The sequence below is a fragment of the Mesoplodon bidens genome (genome assembly GCF_964165515.1).
Source record: "Mesoplodon bidens genome assembly, chromosome: 3".
In the NCBI taxonomy this organism is placed as follows: domain Eukaryota; kingdom Metazoa; phylum Chordata; class Mammalia; order Artiodactyla; family Ziphiidae; genus Mesoplodon; species Mesoplodon bidens.
This window is the reverse complement of record NC_138178.1, coordinates 38,220,900-38,240,570: the sequence shown is the minus strand read 5'-3', so window position 1 is coordinate 38,240,570 and position 19,671 is coordinate 38,220,900. Positions and strand designations below refer to the sequence as shown.

Here is a 19,671-nt window from a genome sequence, read left to right as displayed (position 1 = left end):
GCGCGTCCGGAGCCTGTGCTCCGCAACGGGAGAGGCCACAACAGTGAGAGGCCCGCATACCGCAAAAAAGAAAAAAAAAAAAAAAAATAAGGGAAGGAAAGAAATAACCCAGATTGGTATGACCTGGGAGTACTATGTTAATGAAGATCCATTCATTTGTAATGTTGGGTCTAAAATATGACATCTAAAGAAGCATTGTGATTTCTTTATTACTGTATGTGAAAATAAACCACAATATTCTGATGCTTGTCCTTGGTGGTCTCTTTTTCTTTTTTACACAGTAAGAATAAGTTTGCGGAGGTTCTGAGCTTATTTATGTGTTACAAGGAACTCTCTGACATCCTTAATGAAAAAGCTGGTAAAGGCAAAACTAAAATGGCCAACAAAACAAATGATAGTTTTTTGTCCATGAAATTTGTGTCTGATCTTCTCACCGCTCTTTTCAGGTAAGGTTCTAACAGAGTGCTTAAAGACAGCAGTGTGGTGAAGATAAAAATACCTACCCAGGCTCACTGATATTACCTAGCTTGGATTCATAGTTCTTAGCACATATACAGTAAGAAGTAAGGTAGGACATTTGTAATTTTCTTGAAATGAAGGCAGAACAATCCTACCTAGGCATTAAAGAGATACTTTGAAGTATTAAAGGAAAAATCAGAAACAATGGACTAGTGAATGAAAAAATAGGATGAATTCCAACAATGTGTTCTAAGAAAATCAACCTAAGTAGCTCAAACATGCTAACAGATAAAAAAGAAGAAAGAAAAACCTGAATTAAAAAAAAAAAAGGAACAACAACAACAACAAACCACTAAAGAAAACTAAGACTGACATTTAAATTTCATCAGAGTTAAAGGAATGGGGGAGGGGGAGAAAGTGAGGTAACACTGAGAATGATATTTGTAGGACAGCCATGGCAGTGACTCTGGCATGGGCTGCCTATAGTCTGTCATTTAGAGCTTGCTGGGTACTATTATCCTGAACAGTCCCTAGAAAAGCTAATTCCAGGTCCCAGTAGCTGTAGAGGAATCTTTCTCTTTTTCTCTCTCTAGGGACAGTACCCAAAGTCATGAAGAGAGCCTGTCTGTTCTAAGGTCCAGCAATGAGTTTATGCGCTATGCAGTGAGTGTGGCTCTGCAGAAGGTACAGCAGCTAAAGGAAATGGGGCATGTGAGTGGCCCTGATGGCAAAAACCCAGAGAAGGTCTTTCAGAACCTCTGTGACATAACTCGGTAAGCCCCACTCACCCTTAGAAACCATTTCCACATGCTGTGGAGTCTCCAAGAGAAGAAATTGGGGGTGGGGATGAAGGTGGGTTTGAGGTTGGGCATTGCCGTAAAGGTGAAAGTGCAGTCACTATATTGGGTTTTTTTTCCTAGTCATGTTTTGGTGTGGATTGTTAGTCACATATAAAACATTATTCTATTACCAGGAAGAAAGAGGGATATTACATAATGACTAAATAATTTATCAAGTAGACATAACAGTTTTAAATGTATATGTACCTAACAACAGAGCTTCAAAATACTTGAAGCAAAAATGGGATAGAACTGAAGGAGAAATACACAAATAATAATCTATCTCTCTTGGTAATCAGTAGAGATAGATAGAAAATCAGGGAGGACGTGGAAGACTTGAACAACACTATCATCCAGCTTGATTTAATTGACATTTATAGAACATTAAATAAGTTTCAAAATACACATTCCTTTCATGTGCATATGGTACATTCATCAAGATGGACCATATTTTGGGCCATAAAACAAACTAACATATTTTTAAAATAGAAATCAGCATGTTCTCTGACCACAACAATTAAACAAGAAAGCAGTAACAAAAATAGGTGGATAATCCCCGTGTATTTGGAAATTAAATGCATTTCTAAATAACCCATAGTCAGAAAGTCAGAAAATTTAAAATATCTTAATAGAATGAAAATGAACATTTGAGCATGTCAAATTTTGTATGGTCCAGCTAAAGCAGTGTCCAGGTAGAAATTTAGAACAATCAGTGTTTATATTAGAAAGAAGTCTGAAATCTCTAATGTAGGCTTTTACATTAAGAAAATAGAAGAGCAGGTTAAAATGAAAGTGAGCAAAAAGGAAGGAAATAATAAAGACAAAAGTAGAATCATTGAAAATAAAAACAGGGGACTTCCCTAGTTGTCCAGTGGTTAAGAATCCGCCTTCCAATGCAGGGGACACAGGTTTGATCCCTGATTGGGGAACTAAGATCCCACATGCCTTAGGACAACTAAGCCTGTGCCGTAACTACTGAGCCCACGTGCCACAACTAGAGAGAAGCCCATGTACCACAATGAAAGATTCCACATGCTGCAACAAAGATCCCACGTGCCATAACTAAGACCCAATGCAGCCAAATAAATATTTTTTAAAAAAGAAAGGAAAAACAGCAAAAACAATAGAGAAAATGAGACAAAAATCTAGTTGAGATCAATAAATTCAATAAACTTTAGCCAAACTGACCAGGAAAAGAGAGAAGACACAAATTACAAATATCGGGTATATGAGGAAGAGGAGACATCACTACTGATTCTACACATATTAAAAATTCATAACAATGTTAGCTTTATGCCAATAAACTTCATAATTTAAATGCACAAATTTTTTTAAAGCTCACTCAAGAAAAGATAGGTAACCTCAGTAATCCTATCTCTATTAGAGAAATTGCATTTGTGATTCAGAATTTTCCCTCAACAAAAACTCCAGACCTACATGTCTCCACTGTTGAATTCTACCAAACATTTTAGGAAATAATACCAATTTAACAGACTCTTCCAGAAAATGGAGGAGGGAACATGTCCCAACTCGTTTTATCAGGCTAGTGTAAATTACCCTGATACCAAATCCAGCCAAAGACATTAATAAGAAAAGTACAGACCAAATTCTCTCATGAATATAGATGTAAAAAAATTAGCAAATTCATCCCAACAGTTTATAAGAAGAATAACTCATCATTTAAGTGGAATTTTTCCCAGGATGCAACGTTGGCTCAAAATTTGTAAATCAGTGTAATTCACCATGTCAACAGACTAAAGAAAAAAACATATGTTCATCCCAGTAGATGCAGGCAATCAGAATTCAACATAAACCATGATAAAATCTCTTGGCAAAGGCTTCCCTGGTGGCACAGTGGTTGAGAATCTGCCTGCTAATGCAGGGGACACGGGTTCAAGCCCTGGTCTGGGAGGATCCCACATGGCGCAGAGCAACTAGGCCTGTGAGCCACAACTACTGAGCCTGCGCGTCTGGAGCCTGTGCTTCGCAGCAAGAGAGGCCGCGATAGTGAGAGGCCCGTGCACCGCAATGAAGAGTGGCCCCTGCTTGCTACAACTAGAGAAAGCCCTCGCACAGAAATGGAGACCCAACACAGCAAAAATAAATTAATTAATTAATAAACTCCTACCCCCAACATCTAAAAAAAAAAAATCTCTTGGCAAACCAGGAATGAAAGAGAATTTTCTCAGTCTAATAAAGGATATCCACAAAAACCCTATAGTTAACGGCATATTTAATGAAGAAAGACTCAGTGCTTTCCCCCATGTGCTTTCACCACTACTATTCAAAATCATACTGGAGGTCCTAGTCAGTGCAGTAAGACAGGAAAAAGAAAGAAAAGACATCAGATTGAAAAGGAAAGAATAACACTGTCTTTATAGACATAATTGTCTACATAAAAATTTCCAAAGAATTTTTTTAAAAGCCACTAGATCTATTAAGTAAGTTTAATAAGGTTGCAGGATTCAAGGTCAGTTTTTTTCGAAAACTATTTTTATGTACATACTAGTGGTGAACAACTGGAAATCGAAATTTTAAAAACAGTACCATTTACTATAGTGTCACAAAATGAAAACTACTTAGTGATAAATCTCACAAACATGCAAGATTGATGTGATGAAAACTATAAAACATTAATGAGAGAAAGAAGTCCCAAGTAAATGGAAAGACATAGTGTCCAGGGATTGGAAGATTCAGTGTGTCAAGGTGTGAATTCTTCCCAAATCCATAGATTCAACACAATACCAATCAAAATCCTATCAAGCTTTATTGTAGGAGTTGACAAGATTATTCTAAAACTTATGTGGAAAAGTAAAGAACCTAAAGTAACTAAAACAAATGTGAAATAAAACAACAAAGTTAGAGGACTCCCACTATGTGATTTCAAGTCTTACTGTAAAGTTGCTGTGTTTAAGGTAGTGTGGTATTGCTAGAATCAGTGGAACAGAAATAGATGGTTCAGAATTGATCCACACAAGTATGGTCTTGACTTTTGACAAAGGTGCCAAGGTAATGCAATGGAGAAAGAAAAGTCTTTTCAACAAGTAGTTTTGGAACAGTTGGACATGAATATGTGAAAAAATGAATCTTTTATCCATTCCTCATGTTATCTACAAAAAGTTGACTTGAAATGGATCAGAGACATAAATGTAAAACCAAATATTGTAAAACATCTAGAAGAAGACAGAAAAGGCTTTGCAGCCTTGTTTTAGGTAAAAATTTCTTAGATGAAATACCAGAAGCACAGTTGATATTTTTTAAAAATTTAACTGTTCTTTGAAAAACACTCTTAAGGAAATGAAAAGACAAGCCACAGATGAGGAGAAAATATTTGCAAAACACATGTCTGATGATGGACTGGTGACCAGAGTATATAAAGAACTCTTAAACTTGTTAAGAAAACAAATTGCAAAATGGGTAAAATACTTGAACAGACACTTTACCAGAGAAGATGTGTAGACGGCAAATAAGAACCGAAAAGTATGGTCAACATAATTAAACACTAGGTAAATGCAAATTAAAATCACAATGAGATATCAGCAAACACCTATTAGAATGCCTAAAAGTTTAGATTGACCATACTAGAGTGTTACCACGGATGTGGAAGAATTTGAACTCTTATACACTGTTGACAGAAATGTAAATGGTGCAGCCACTTTATAAAATAGTGGCGGTTTCTTAAAAAGTTAAGCACACACCTACCATATGATATTCCCACCCCACTCTTAGGTATTTACCCAAAAGAAAGGAAAGTAGATGTTGATATATAAAGGTTTGTATACGGCAGCTGTATCTGTAACAGCAAAATCTGGAAACAACCAAGAAGTCTGTCAATAGATGGATGGATAAATTGGTGAATGGACAAGCTGTGGGCAGTACTACTCAGCAATAAAATGGGACAGACTACCAATACATGCAGCAACATAGGTGAATCTCAAAAGCATATGCTGTTAGCAAAGCCAGATTCTGAAGGCTGCATAATGAATGATACCATTTTTATATGATAGTTTGTAAATAGTAAAACCACTGGGACAGGAAACAGACCAGTGGTTGCTTGCAAAATTGAGGAGAAATAATTGATTACAAAGGAGCACATGGGAACTTTTGGGGTAATGGAAATATCTTGATTGTGGGGCTGAGTACACAACTGTGTAAGTTAGTCAAAATTCATAGAACTATACATCTATAGGATGGGAATTATACTGTATGTAAATTGTACCTTAGTGAACCTGACTTTGAAAATAAAATCACTTTTCCCCAGGGTCTTGCTTTGGAGATACACTTCAATTCCTACTTCAGTGGAAGAGTCAGGAAAGAAAGAGAAAGGAAAGAGCATCTCGCTGCTGTGCTTGGAGGGTTTGCAGAAAATACTCAGTGCCGTGCAACAGTTCTACCAGCCCAAGATTCATCAGTTTCTGAGGGCTCTGGGTGGGCATTTCAATTTTGATAAATTGGCTCTATCTGAGTTTGTCTTTCTTAACCAAACCTCTTGATTCTAGTTGTTAACCTAGCAGAGGACACCTGAGAAGTCCTAATGTTGCTAAGGAGTGACATCTAGTGGATTCAGAATTGACACTTACTGGATTACATTTATCCACAAACAGTGACTGGAAAATGGAATGTAGTATTAAGAAATTGCAGAATGTTAGGAATATAATTAAATCTGCCTCTAGACTTTTTTGGCTTCCTAAAATTTTAGTATGAAAAGGCAAAAAAAAGCCCAAGCCATTTCAAAGAAGATAGAGTTATTTTCCTTTCCTAGATGCCACAGATAAGGAGGAAGAAGAGGTGGAAGTCAGTGTCACTCAAAGAGCAGCATTCCAGATCCGGCAGTTTCAGGTGAGAAGCCTGGGAAACTGCAGTACTTTGTGAGGGTCCTTGGAAAGGGACTGTTAGCAGGGCCAGCTGGTGAGAATGGGCAGACAGTGAGCAAGTAGAACAGGAATTTCTTCTGGGTCATCATTCAAGCAACAAGACAAAGCTCTTAGAATGAGAGAGAATGCATTTAAAAGGGTTCTAGGAAGGATGTGTATTTAAGCCACCCCAACCTGCAGGAGTCAGTGCCTCTAAGAATCACTGTTTGAGCTGATACAAAGAAGTAGCCAGGAGCCCATTAATGCATGCAAATGTAATTTGGCTTTGTCTGTCAGATTGCATAAAGACTGGACAGTGAAGCCTATTAGTTTCTTTTTTTAAATTAATTAATTAATTTATGGCTGCGTTGGGTCTTCTTTGCTGCCCATGGGCTCTCTAGTTGCGGAGCGAGGGGGCTACTCTTCGTCATGGTGCACGGGGCCTCTCATTGTGGTGGCTTCTCTTTGCTGCGGAGTGTGGGCTCTAGGTGCATAGGTGCGCGGGCTTCAGTAGGTGTGGCTCGCAGGCTCTAGAGCAGGCTCAGTAGCTGTGGCTCATGGGCCTAGCTACTCTGCAGCATGTGGGATCTTCCTGGACCAGGGCTCGAACCTGTGTCCCCTGCATTGGCAGGCAGACTCCTAACCACTGTGCCACCAGGGAAGTCCCTCCTATTAGTTTCTAACCACTAGTTGTCACAATATCAGGATCTTCTATCACAGAGGATTTCTTTTAATACATAATTTTAAAGTTCCTATTATATGCCAGAGACTGTTCCAGGTGCTGAAGATATAGCAAGGGATAAAAGAGACAAAACCCTACCCTCACAGAGCTTACATTGTAGTGGGAAGAGACTAACAGACAAAATACAGTGTTTCAGGTGGTGAGAGAGAAACAGAGAAAAGGAAAACAGGGAAGGTGTATAGGGAATACCAGCACTGGGGTGTGGTCTAGCCCTGAGGTCAGTGGATGGGCTTCAGGGAGTTGCGAACCACCCAAAACTGGGTGCACAGGAATTCCCTTGGCGGTGCAATGGATAGGACTCAGTGCTTTCACTGCCATGGGCCTGGGTTCAATTCCTGGTCAAAGAACTAAGATCCCGCAAGCTGTGTGGCGCGGCCAAAACAAAGAGAAAAAAAAACTGGGTGCACAATTCATTCCTGATGTACATTTGGCAGGGGGTTGGAGAAGGAGTCCATAGTTCTCAAGAGAACACTTAGACTTACAATCAGAAACAGGGTAGGAAACCACCTATTCAATCCAGGTTTATTTTCAGCTTTTATCCTCTTGGATTTTGGTGTTTATGAATCCTTTCTGTCCCAGCCTTAGGAATCTCTGGGTAGATGTCTCTTCTCCCTGCTAGTAACATGTCTGCTAATATTTCTGTGTATACTTTTCCTTTCTCAGAGGTCCTTGTTGAATATACTTAGCAGCCAAGAAGAAGACTTTAACAGCAAAGAAGCCCTCCTACTCGTCACTGTTCTCTCCGACTTGTCCAAGCTACTGGAGCCCTCCTCCACTCAGGTATGAGTACCACTCATTCACTCCCACTTAGCATCCCTCAGAAGGCAAGGAGTATTACGTCCTAAAGTATATATATAAATGTCTGCTTGAAATCTGGCTTATTTAAAATAATATATTCAGTTATGCTTCTGAATTAATATAAGATCTATAAGATGTACCTTTCGCTACATAGTGTTTCTACCATGTTATAATTACTGCTTTTGTTTTTTTGGCCACTGTCGGGTAAACAGTAAGCACTACAGAAAAAAAGTCTTGTTTATCTGTGGAGTTCAGCCTTCTTAATGTGGGTTTTTCCCCACTCTTGGTGTTTTCTCTTCTTTTCTAAAATGAAAGTATGTTAATTATCAAGAAGGTAGCTGACATTCAGCAGTTAACTTTGTCATCAAGGTTAGCTGGTACTGAGTTTGGGGGAGATTCAACAAAAGGTGATAAGTCAGAAAGCGTGATCATAGTCCTAAAACAGAATCAGTTCTGCCCAGATAGGTTTTAGGTATATGTGTATGGGTCTGCACACATACACGAAGAATGTATGTACCCACATAAGCATTCACACATATAGAATAAGAGAAGTACCACATTTTGTGGGTCTGTTCCATTCAGGAGTGATTTCCCTAGAGGATGATAAAGAGAGTCCTTGAGAGCCTTGGGCTGTGTGGTTCTACCACACCTCCTTCCTGATCTGTGAGGAGACGAGTTGGAGTGCTGAGATGCAAGCCTCCTTGTGTAAGGCCTTGCTTTAGGAAGAGCTAGCCAGACCATAGCCCTGTGTGTTATGGTGTTTGAGCACTGAAAAGCAGACTTGATTTTCCTGTTATCCTAGTTCCAGGTAGCCCAAAGAAAATCCCTTTTGTTACTTATGTCATCCTAGATCAAAACAACGCATCTGCACTTTACTTTCAGCTTCATTCTTTCATATTGCTACTTTTGCTGCAAGGAGCCCAGGATTAGGAAAGAAACACAGACAGAGAATTGGAACATGGTGACATCTGAGGGAAAATAAATAGATTTGGAAAGGCTAATATAAACAGGAAATTTTTTAAATTTAATTTTCATCACGTACCCCCTCATAACTTCAGGTAGTCTGTTTAAAATTTTTTAATTTAATTTTGAATGGGTAATAAAGTTCTGTGATTTGAAAAACAGAAATTATAAAAAGATTAACAGGAAATGGTCTCCCTTCTATCCATGTCCTCCATCTGTTCAGTTCTTCTTCTCCCCCGATAAGTAAATATCTTCTTTTAGTTTCTTATGTAAAGAGTTTTTTATTCCTATACAGCAATATGAATATAGATTCTTATTCCTGACCCTACCCTCTTCACACAAAAACTTGTTCAGCATCCTGCTTTATTTATTTGTTGCATTTAATACTGTATTCTAGAAATCAGTATTCTACAGTAATCACTGTATCCTGGAAACTCTTTTTATATCAGTTCACAGAGAACTTTCAGTTAGCCTCTAAATTCATCTTTTTCCCCAACAGATCAAAAACTAGATTCTTAATCATCGTTTTACTCTTAAGTATCACTGCATTTCAGTGCCTTTGTGGCTGAAAGCCTATCCCAAACAACTGCTGAAGCAGAAAGTTGAGTGTGTATCTGGCAACATAGGACCCACTATACCAAGACCTTAAGCTTCCCCGATCTGTTTTTCTGCCTCTTTTCTTTTTCTTTCTTCTTCTTCTTTTTTTTTTTTTATCCCTCTTCCCTTTTAACCTCCTGTGGCCTCTTGGCTCCTAATAGCTAATTCAACTATCACTATGGCCAGGATCTTACTCTCCTGCACCTCTGTTAGCTTACTGTCCTTAAAGATGTCTCAAATGCAGAGAGTGTGGGGCATGGGAAGAGGAAAGAGGGTACTTTAGCCCTAGACCGTGGTGGTAGGGGCAGAGGAAGCTCAGAGGGTAAGAGCCCAGACCCCAGGACCTTTGGCCCTTAATGAGGGCATTGAGAATTGAGCCATATGCTATATTTGAGAAAAGTATCAATAAGTCTTCTCATAACTTTGGACTTATTTTTATGCTATTTTTAGTAGATTACCACTTTAGATCCAGGCACATGTTTTAGCAGGTGATTTGCTTAGACTTGGAAAGGTCTAGGGCTCTTTTAGTCTGACAACACCTAGGTCTGTCTTTTGGCATATTTCTGTAATATCTGTATGATCTCTAGTTTGTGCAGATGTTATCCTGGACAACTAAGATTTGCAAGGAAAACAGCTGGGGTAAGTTTCCTGACATGTTTCCTTTTAGGCTTTATATAAAATCATCACCACCAAACAACATTTAGAAAATTCACCAGAGTGGCCAAAATGAAAAAACCACACACAATACCAGTACCAAGTGTTGGTAAGAATATAGAACAGTTGAACCTCTCATTTGCTGCTGCTGGAGCTGTAAGTTGGTATAACTACTCTGGAAAACTGTTCAGCAATATCTAACTACTAAAATTAAACGTATGCTTATGATCCAGCAGTTCCACTCCCAGCAAAAATAGGTGGAAGAATTCTCACAGCAGCACTATTCTGATAGGCAAAATCGAACCCAAACATTCATCAGCAGTAGAATGGATCAAGGGATTGTGCTGTATACACACAGTGGAATACTATAATGAGAATGAACAAACTCCACTGACGCACAACATGGAGGACTCCCACACACATAACATTCAACAAAAGACAACAGACAGAAAAAAGAGTACTTACTGTACGATTCCATTTAGACAAAGTTCAAAATCAGACAAAACTGGATTACAGTTACAAGGCAGAATAACAGTTTCCTTGGGGGAGGAGGGGGCAGTTCTGGGGTGCTGGTAGTGTTCTATTTCTTGACCTGTGTGCTAGTTATGCAGTGATAGTGACTAATAATGGGAAACATCTCCCTGACTCGTGGATAGAAGTGCACCTTTGTGGGAGAGCTGCCTTGATGGGAGTGTGTGCAGCACAGGAATATTGTGCCTGAAACATAACGAGCTACATGTTCCAGTTAGGCACCCCACACCCCACAAAGGACTGACTTGGATTTTAACTTACCTTTTCTTTCCTTCCTCCTCCTAGAGGATGCCTCATTTTGCAAGGGCTTGATGAATTTGCTCTTCAGCCTCCATGTTTTGTGTAAGAGTCCTGTGACCCTGCTGCGTGACTTGTCCCAGGATATCCATGGACATCTTGGAGACATAGACCAGGTACCATAGTGAGCCTTTAATACAACACCCTGAGTTGGGGATAGAGGCCAGGGGAGCAGCCTTACTGTCATTATATCTCACCTCTCTTTCCCTCCCCAGGATGTAGAAGTGGAGAAAACAAACCACTTTGCAATGGTGAATTTGAGAACAGCTGCCCCTACTGTCTGTGTAAGTGTTGATCCCCGACCCTTGAGAAATAACCTTGTCGTACCTTCCATTTTATTCCCTGTGAAGAGCGAATTATAGTGGCTCGCGTCCTGAGGCCTGTAACCCACCCACAGGTGGCCATGGTTATCATATTACACCAGCAGCTGTGTGCAATGAGCCATGCCAGGCATTCTTTCCTTTCACAGTTACTTCTTCTGAGTCAGGCTGAGAAGGTCCTAGAAGAAGTGGACTGGCTAATCACCAAGCTTAAGGGACAAGTGAGCCAAGAAATCATACCAGGTAAGTTAACTAAAATCTGAATTTGAGGACTGCATAAAAGCAAATGCCCTGAGCTCTGTTTGTTTGTGCTAGATTTCTAAAGTAATGAAGTAGAAGGTAGTGTGCCTTATGACAGCATGATTATTAATGTATTCTGCATGAAGAATTAAATACATGCTCATTTTCCCTACAGACTTCCTAGTTAATGATGTTTCGTTGGTTTCTAAATCTCTTTCACTTGAGCTAGAAAATAAGGCCAGTTGGGTTTGAATATGCCAGTTTCCTTTCCTTTCAGAAGAAGCCTCTTCTCAGGCAACCCTACCAAATCATCCCATTGAGAAAGCCATCATCATACAATTGGGAACTCTGCTTACATTTTTCCACGAGCTGGTGCAGACAGCCCTGCCGTCAGGCAGCTGTGTGGACACCTTATTAAAGGACCTTTGCAAAATGTACACCATTCTTACAGCGCTTGTCAGATATGTGAGTATTGGAGAGACAATCATTACTATCATTCTGTCCCACCCAGCCAGGACATTACCCACTGCTGCAGAATGCCCCTGTACAGAGAGCTCTTGCCTACATCTTTGCAAGTGATGGTTTGATCAGTAGGTGGCAGCCGTCTCCACAGGCCCGGAAATAACAGTTGAGGCATAATTCTAAATCTGTTTTTAGAGGCCCTTGTTTCTTTAGCATATGAGTATGTAGCACCTGATGGAGAGTAAATGCCTCTTCAAACACCTTCTAAGACTCAGTCTAAACTATACCTATAGAACTTAATCTGATTCCAATTGAACAAAAAATTAGACTATTTCAGACCAGTCTGGGCACTGACAAGGTGTTTGTTCCTTTAACAAGTGGGTGTTAAATGCCTCACAGGTCAGGTGCTAGGGTAGGGAATAAGTTTATTTTTAAAAAATAAAAGGCATAACTTGCCCTGGGTTTAAATTAATGCTTCTTAATATCTGTTAACAAGAAACTCTTTTTGTACTTGAAATATTTTGATTCTCAGCAGACATTCAGAGAGTGATAAGAACTAGGTAATTTAGTTCTGATTCTAGCAACGACCCACATTAAATACTTAGAAAGGCGCAGACAACCCAAGAAAGATAGTAGACCACCTCACACCATGTACCCAAACAGCAGTGTGGCCATTTCTGAGAAGGTGCAGCTCTGGCTACAAGGTATGGCTACTAAGCTTCTGTGGTAGAAATACTGAGAACCTCTAATCTTTATTGGCTTTTTCTAAAGCAAAAACAGCAAAGTCATTGGTTTTCTAGATGCAGGGACTACCAGCCTGAAGGATTTTTAAAGCAATAAATGGAACAAGTCAGAAACAGAAACCCTTTATTACCTGCTGTCTGGGAAGCTTTGGAGCTTAGAGGAGGGGAAAAAGGAAGCCTTGAGTCTAGGATTCTCCATGAATATGGTAGCTTATTTTCTTTTCCCTCCCCAGTCAGAGCAATAAGTCACACTCCATTTGCTCACTGAGTCACTACCTGTAGTTTCATGGGACATTTATATAGGAGGGCATGCTAAATCTTGGAATCTTTTGTTAGTATCTCCAGGTGTGTCAGCACTCCAGAGGAGTTCTGAAAAATATGGCAAAGCTGGTGAGTTGAGAATGCCTTTCCTAGGAATGGGGAGAGCATCTTATTCCTACAGTAACAGTGATTTCCTTCTCCTTTGCTGCAGGTGAAGCTGTCAGGTACGCATCTGACCCCGCTATGCTATTCTTTCATTTCTTACATACAGGTAAGTGATTCAGAGTCTGTACCAAAATGCATCTTCAAGTAAGAAAGGACTCCTTATATTCCCAGGGGACCACTAGGTCACCTGAGCTAAGCGTATATAAAAAGTTTCTTCCCTACTTACAGTAAGCCAAAGGTGCCCATATGAGAACAAGCCAAGGTTTGAAGTCTTTACAGCAAGGAAATCTTTTATAAAAAAAAAAAAGTTTGATTTAGAGAGAGAAGGCATTTGATATGTGTGCACTTGGAGCAGGGGAGAAACAAACATGCTTGGGCTCAGTGACTTGGTTTATTTCTGGGTGATTCCAAATCCATGCCTTTGGGCATCCTTTGGGAATGTAAGTAAAGTAGCGGCATAGTGAGAATGTATGAGGCGATGCATGGCAAGTGCTTAACACAACACCAGGCAAGTGTTCTCTAATGTTAGCTGTTCTAATAAAATGAACGTGGCCTTACAGCATCGTTTCCCAAGCTGAACTCTGTGGAACGTTCTGCCAAATAGTAATATTAGGTATTAAAAACACCAAGAACAGGACTTCCCTGGTGGTGCAGTGGTTAAGAATCTGCCTGCCAACACAGGGGACATGGGTTCGAGCCCTGGTCCGGGAAGATCCCACGTGCCGCGGAGCAACTAAGCCCATGTGCCACAACTACTGAGCTTGCACTCTAGAGCTTGCGAGCCACAACTACTGAGCATGCGTTCCACAACTACTGAAGCCCACGTGCCTAGAGCCCGTGCTCCACAAGAGAAGCCACCGCAATGAGAAGCCCGCGTACTGTGAAAAGGAGTAGCCCCCACTCGCTGCAACTAGAGAAAGCCCACATGTAGCAACAAAGACCCAACGCAGCCAAATAAATAAATAGGTGAATAAATAATTTTTTTTAATTAAAAAAAAAATAAAGACCAAGAACAGTTAGTTAAGAGGCCAAGCTGAGACTTGAACCCAAGTACTTTGACTCTACAACAGAGGTCAGCAAACATTTTCTGCAAAAGACCAGATGGAAAATGCTTTTAGGTTTTGCAGACCATACAGTCACTGTCACAACTAAACTCTGCCGTTGTAGCATAAAAGCAGCCATAGTCAATACACAAATGAATGAGCGTGGCTGTGTTTAATAAAACTTTATTTTGAAAAACAAGCAGTGGGCCTCTGGGTTGTAGTTGGTTACCCCTTGCTCTAGAATCATACTTGGTACTCATTGACATGTAAAATGTTGGGAGGTTTTGGGGTTTTGTGTTTGACCCCATTCTCAAGCTCTTCTGCTTATCACCAGGCACCTTCTAGACCATCTTTTTTTCTACATTACACAAAAACCAGTTTATGTTTTCCCTGGATATTTCTCCCCTTCTCGATTCATATTTGACTTAAAGCCTTAGTTGACAAGTCAGCTGATACCCAGGCAAACATTTTTCTCTTTGTGAGATGTGCTTAATGACTGACCTTGGGCAAGAGCCCATGGTTCCACTAACTCCAACTTCTATCTAGAAATCTGGATTGCATTTGCCACATCTTTCAGAGAGCTGTTTATTCTCTTATAGCCCCTTTCTTTTTCTCATAGCCTTGGATCTCAATGGGAAGAAAGCAACGAAAGCCATTGCTCCAAAACCCTTAGCATCCTGTTCAGAACTGTATACCTTTAAAAGATGCTTCTGGGCTTCCCTGGTGGCGAGGTGGTTGAGAATCTGCCTGCTAATGCAAGGGACACGGGTTCGAGCCCTGGTCTGGGAGGATCCCACATGCCGCGGAGCAACTAGGCCTGTGAGCCACAGTTACTGAGCCTGCGCGTCTGGAGCCTGTGCTCCACAACAAGAGAGGCCGCGATAGTGAGTGGCCCCCGCTTGCCACAACTAGAGAAAGCCCTTGCACAGAAATGAAGACCCAACACAGCAAAAATAAATAATAAACTCCTACCCCCAACATCTTAAAAAAAAAAAAAAAAGATGCTTCTCTTCCAGCTACAATTTTAGTCCTACCTGAATGAGCAGAAATGGGCAGTAGATTGGGTTGATTTAGGGAGTTCCAACAAGGTCCCATGTTGGGTACAACTTTTAGGAAGTGGCTCACTTCCCATTTAGTCCACATGAGTTCTACCTATGGCTGCTACTCTGCCCCTCTCTTAAAAAGTCTTCACCCTCTACACTGCCTTCCAGGGCCAAAAGCAGGTTTCTTCATACCAGCATCTCTGGGATCCCTACATTTTCTTATTTTCCAGAACATGCCGTGTGGACCAAGCCTCCTGCCTTTCATATAGCTCCAGTAGTATAATTTGTCTCCATTTGCAGGTCTCTGTTTTTAATTCTTTTCCTTGTCACATGGAACATGGTTATGTTCCATTCCTGGAGGGCACAGAACTCCCCTTCAGGTAATAGGTTCCTGTTTGTGTACCTCACACTTGGGTGGTCTCTCCTGACTCATGTCTCAATTCTTTTCTGCCTTATCAGAATCCTGTTCTTCTTGGTTCCCTTTCTTATTGGTTCTTCCTTTTTCCAGGAGCTCTTTATTCTCTAATTATGTACAACATAGGGAAATAAGTGTTCCTGTGACCTTTAAACCCTTCTGGAGCATGTAACCACTTGTCATGTAAGATACATCGCTCCGGGAACAGCTTCTCCAGCTTCCTCTTCTTTATGCAACCCTTTTAGCTAATGTCCCAGTTGGGAAACACCTATTCCTACTTAACCGTGACAGTCCTTTTGTGCCTCACTAGTCCCTTGGCTGCCCTGCTATACTAATGCTTGTTCCTGCCCTCACTTCCATGTGCTAGATGCATCCAAGAGCAAGATGGTAAACCTGCGAACAAAAAATAGAAAAATATCTGAGGATTATAAAGCATCCCAGAATGCTTCCCACCTTCCGGCATCTGCTGCAGGATAATCTCTTCACCCAGACTTGGTCCCCCATACTCCACTGTAATCATCATACTAGAAATTTACCACTAGCCTGCTAGCTCTACAGAACAATCTTCAGCAATGACAGAATTTGTTTCTATTTCTTTAGAACAAGAGTAAGAGCCTAAAACATACAGGAGAAAAGAAAAAGGAGAAAACCGCTGCTGGGCCCACAGCCATGGTAAGCTGCTGACAGTGATCAAGATGTGGTTGCTGGGACTTCCCTGGCAGTCCAGTGGTTAGGAATCTGAGCTTCCACTGCAGGGTGCATGGGTTTGATCCCTGGTCAGGGAACTGGGATCTCGCATGCCGCGCAGCACAGCCAAAAAAAAAAAATGTGGATGAACCTTGAAAATATTATATTAAGTGAAAGAAGCCAGTCAGGAAAAGACTACATAATATGAGTCCATTTATATGAAATGTCCAGAAAAGGCAAATCTAAAAAGACAGATTAGTGGTTGCCTAGAACTGGGGAGTGGGGGGAAGGGTGGTGTTGGAGAAACTGGGAGGGTGCCTGCTAAAATGGGTGTAGGATTTTGGGGGTGTGTGAAAATGTTTTAAAATTGATTATGGTGATGGTTATACAACTCTGTGAATACACGAAAACACACCGAACTGTACAATGTAAATGGGTAAATTGTATGGTATATGAATTATATCTCAGTAAAGCTGGGGGGAAAATGTTTGTGTATGGCTCCTTCTCAGCTCATGGACTTTATGTTCAGATGGAACATCTTTTTGGTCTGAACCAAAAAACATATACTTTATTCAGGAAGTACCAGAAAATCTTGAGCCCTTTCTTTAAAAATAGAAATAGCTTAGGATAACCATTGCGAAGGAACTGGTTTTAGGAAAAGTTAGTGAGTGCAAAAGGTGCTCCCTAATGGATGTGAAAGAGTTGGAGAGGGTGCAGGGATGTGGGTTCTCTAGTGCATTGCTGGCAAAGGTGAGAATTCATTACTCTCTCACAGGGGCAGTGTGGCAATAACTGCTCAATTTTAGACCTATACATTCACACACACACACTCTTTACTACAACAATTCCATTTTCAGGATATAGAAATTGTAAAGGCCTATGTATAGAATAGTCCTAGCAATGTTGTAAAGTAAAAGTGAAATATTGGGAAAACTAAGATACCCACTAATAAAGGACTGGCTAAATGGGTTTATAGTACATTTATACTGTAGAATACTATGCAGACATGAAAAAAATACAAATCTAAATGTTCAGATACAGGATTCTCTCCCAAGATAATGTTAAAAAGAAAAAAAAGACGAGAACAATGTCCTCATTTGTAGTTTTAAAAAAAATATATAGAAACATGTCTATATATATAAGAAACATATGGAAGGATCTGCAAGTTACAATTCAAGTTGAGGGGAAAGAGATATATTAATACCAGCAATGAAAACTCATATGTAGACTAGAGAGAGGACATAGAGGTAGTGTAGAGTGGGCTCATTGTTACAAGAATACCAAGTCAGGCAACCAAATATCTACAAATAGTCCATCCCTCAGCCAGTTTCTAGATAACAGATATTTAGGAATTATAAATAGGAGGATTCATTGCAATCTCCATTAGCATTTACGTCCTTTGCTGAGAGTGAACTGTTAAAAAAAATCTTAATTACTGGTATATAAGTAAAACTGCATTTGATTGGAAGACTGACTAGCTTTCTCCCAAAGCCATGAGCAGTTCTGCTACAGACAGCTTCAGAGGACTTCAAGAACCCTTGAAGGGACTTCCCTGGTGGCGCAGTGGTTAAGAATCCACCTGCTAACGCAGGGGACACGGGTTCAAGCCCTGGTCCGGGAAGATCCCACATGCCGTGGAGCAACTAAGCCCGTGCACCACAATTACTGAGCCTGTGCTTTAGAGCCCGTGAGCCACAACTACTGAAGCCTGTGTGCTACAGCTCCTGAAGCCTACACGTCTAGAGCCCATGCTCTACAAAAGAAGCCTCTACAATGAGAAGCCCCACACCGCAACGAAGAGTAGCCCCCGCTTGCCACAACTAGACAAAGCCTGCGCGCAGCAACAAAGACCCAATGCAGCCAAAAGTAAATAAATTTATGTAAAAAAAAAAAAACATGTTGAACCCAAAACTTAGGTCTTCTCTTCTTTGCCCCGTAGGCCAGAGCTCTTCGGGAAACCAAGCCAATCCCTAATCTCATCTTTGCCATTGAACAGTATGAAAAATTTCTCATCCACCTTTCCAAGAGGTCCAAGGTAAACATACTCTGTTTTCTACCAATTCCATTTACCCTGTGAAGGGACCTGGCAAACTGAAGCAACACAACTGCAGTGGGGGGAAAATCTACAGTTCTTTTCTGTTTCTGATCTGATGGCCTGAATCCAAACATTCATGGATTCAAGTGGGTGTGTGCCTTCCTAAAGGAACTGATGGGTTTGTCAGAGATGGTTTAGGCTGTCCTGGGCAGGACCTATCAGTAGGAAAACTGTGCCCGTGTTTACAATCCTGTCACAGGTGAACCTGATGCAGCATATAAAGCTCAGTACCTCACGAGACTTCAAGATCAAAGGGAACATCCTGGACATGGTTCTTCAAGAGGATGAAGATGAAGAGGTCAGTGCCTGCTTCTGACTAAAGTGCAGCAAGCCCTAGCCACCCTTTCTAACTGGGGTTAGCAGCCTGTCTGGGGTCAGCCACAGGTTAGTGGAGGGGCAACAACCACAGAGAACGGGCCAAAAGGTGGTCAAAGATGAAACAGGCTCCTCAAGAGAGGGGTTGTAAACTTGGAACCATACCCAGTTGCCCAGGCTTGTATACATTTTGGGTAGACATTTCCAGAAAGGGGGTGATGAAAACGAGGCCTTCCTATGGGTCTTCCCTGTGTTATTTTGAACCATTGGAAAATCACGAGCCCAAGCATTCTGGCTCAGAAAGCAGTTTACTTCCTCTTTTATCATGCCCTCATTTGAAGGAGGGCCACTCTATGATCAGCTCAGGTAGTCATGCCAGTTTCTTATCCTCCTTTTGCCCTCTGATAAAGACTAAAGGGAGAGGAACAAACCAGTTACAGCAGCACACCATGAGCCCTATAGCATCTCTGAAGTAGAACTCAATGTTTCCTTACCTCTAGTGCCTAAAATTTCTATCACCTCAGGTTTGTCTAACATAAACTGGGAGTTTACATAAAACACCCTGGATTTCTAGCTTCTCAAAAATTTTTAACTTACATTCTTCAGTTTATCACACTCCAAGCCATAATTCACCTGGCCCCGTCCACTCCCTCTGCCTACTAGGCATTTGAGTTCAGGGGAGTTATGTAGCATCTTGATGCCCCTTCTCTGTCATCTTGTCCCACGCATGTTCCCAGGTATAACAAAAGCCCCCCCCCAAAAAAAGTTAGCACCACCTTACTCTACTGTAGAACTCTCCCCATCTCCAACATAACTACCTCCCAGGAGTGGGAAAGGGGAGAAAGCATGACTAACACAGGCTTTGATGAGAAGATAAAGGATCTTTGTTTTTATTTCCACTGCCTCCGAGCAGGCGTATCACATTTAGAGCGTTACTTCTCTCCCCTAGGGCACTGCATCAGAGCATGAGGGACAGAACAAAGAACCAGCCAAGAAGAAAAGGAAAAAATAAATGAAATGCCTGAGTTAATGTGAACTTTGGGGGTTCTGCTTTCTTTTTACCCAACAAGCAACAATGCCCCCTTGTCCTACAGCCTGCACCAGTGTTGGCATCTTGGTTCTGAACTCAATTGCACCGTCAGTTAGAGG

The 19,671-nt window shown here is 40.9% G+C and overlaps 1 protein-coding gene across 3 annotated transcripts in view; it reads left to right on the top strand.

Annotated features, from left to right (window-relative positions):
* The window catches only part of FANCI (FA complementation group I), an 81,185-nt gene extending 61,590 nt beyond the window's left edge, over positions 1-19,595 (top strand). For 2 of the 3 annotated variants that reach the window (XM_081227953.1, XM_081227955.1), the window contains exons 23-38: positions 282-446; positions 1,053-1,232; positions 5,560-5,726; positions 6,061-6,137; positions 7,557-7,673; positions 9,839-9,890; positions 10,722-10,849; positions 10,949-11,017; positions 11,203-11,296; positions 11,571-11,758; positions 12,835-12,888; positions 12,971-13,030; positions 16,026-16,097; positions 18,052-18,147; positions 18,407-18,505; positions 19,472-19,595. In XM_081227953.1, the coding sequence (XP_081084079.1) occupies positions 282-446; positions 1,053-1,232; positions 5,560-5,726; positions 6,061-6,137; positions 7,557-7,673; positions 9,839-9,890; positions 10,722-10,849; positions 10,949-11,017; positions 11,203-11,296; positions 11,571-11,758; positions 12,835-12,888; positions 12,971-13,030; positions 16,026-16,097; positions 18,052-18,147; positions 18,407-18,505; positions 19,472-19,534 (1,681 nt within the window). In that variant the 3' untranslated portion in view covers positions 19,535-19,595. The remainder of the gene's footprint in view (positions 1-281; positions 447-1,052; positions 1,233-5,559; positions 5,727-6,060; positions 6,138-7,556; positions 7,674-9,838; positions 9,891-10,721; positions 10,850-10,948; positions 11,018-11,202; positions 11,297-11,570; positions 11,759-12,834; positions 12,889-12,970; positions 13,031-16,025; positions 16,098-18,051; positions 18,148-18,406; positions 18,506-19,471) is intronic. The other variant, XM_081227954.1, reaches the window with a different exon arrangement.
* Positions 19,596-19,671: the final 76 nt, after the last annotated feature.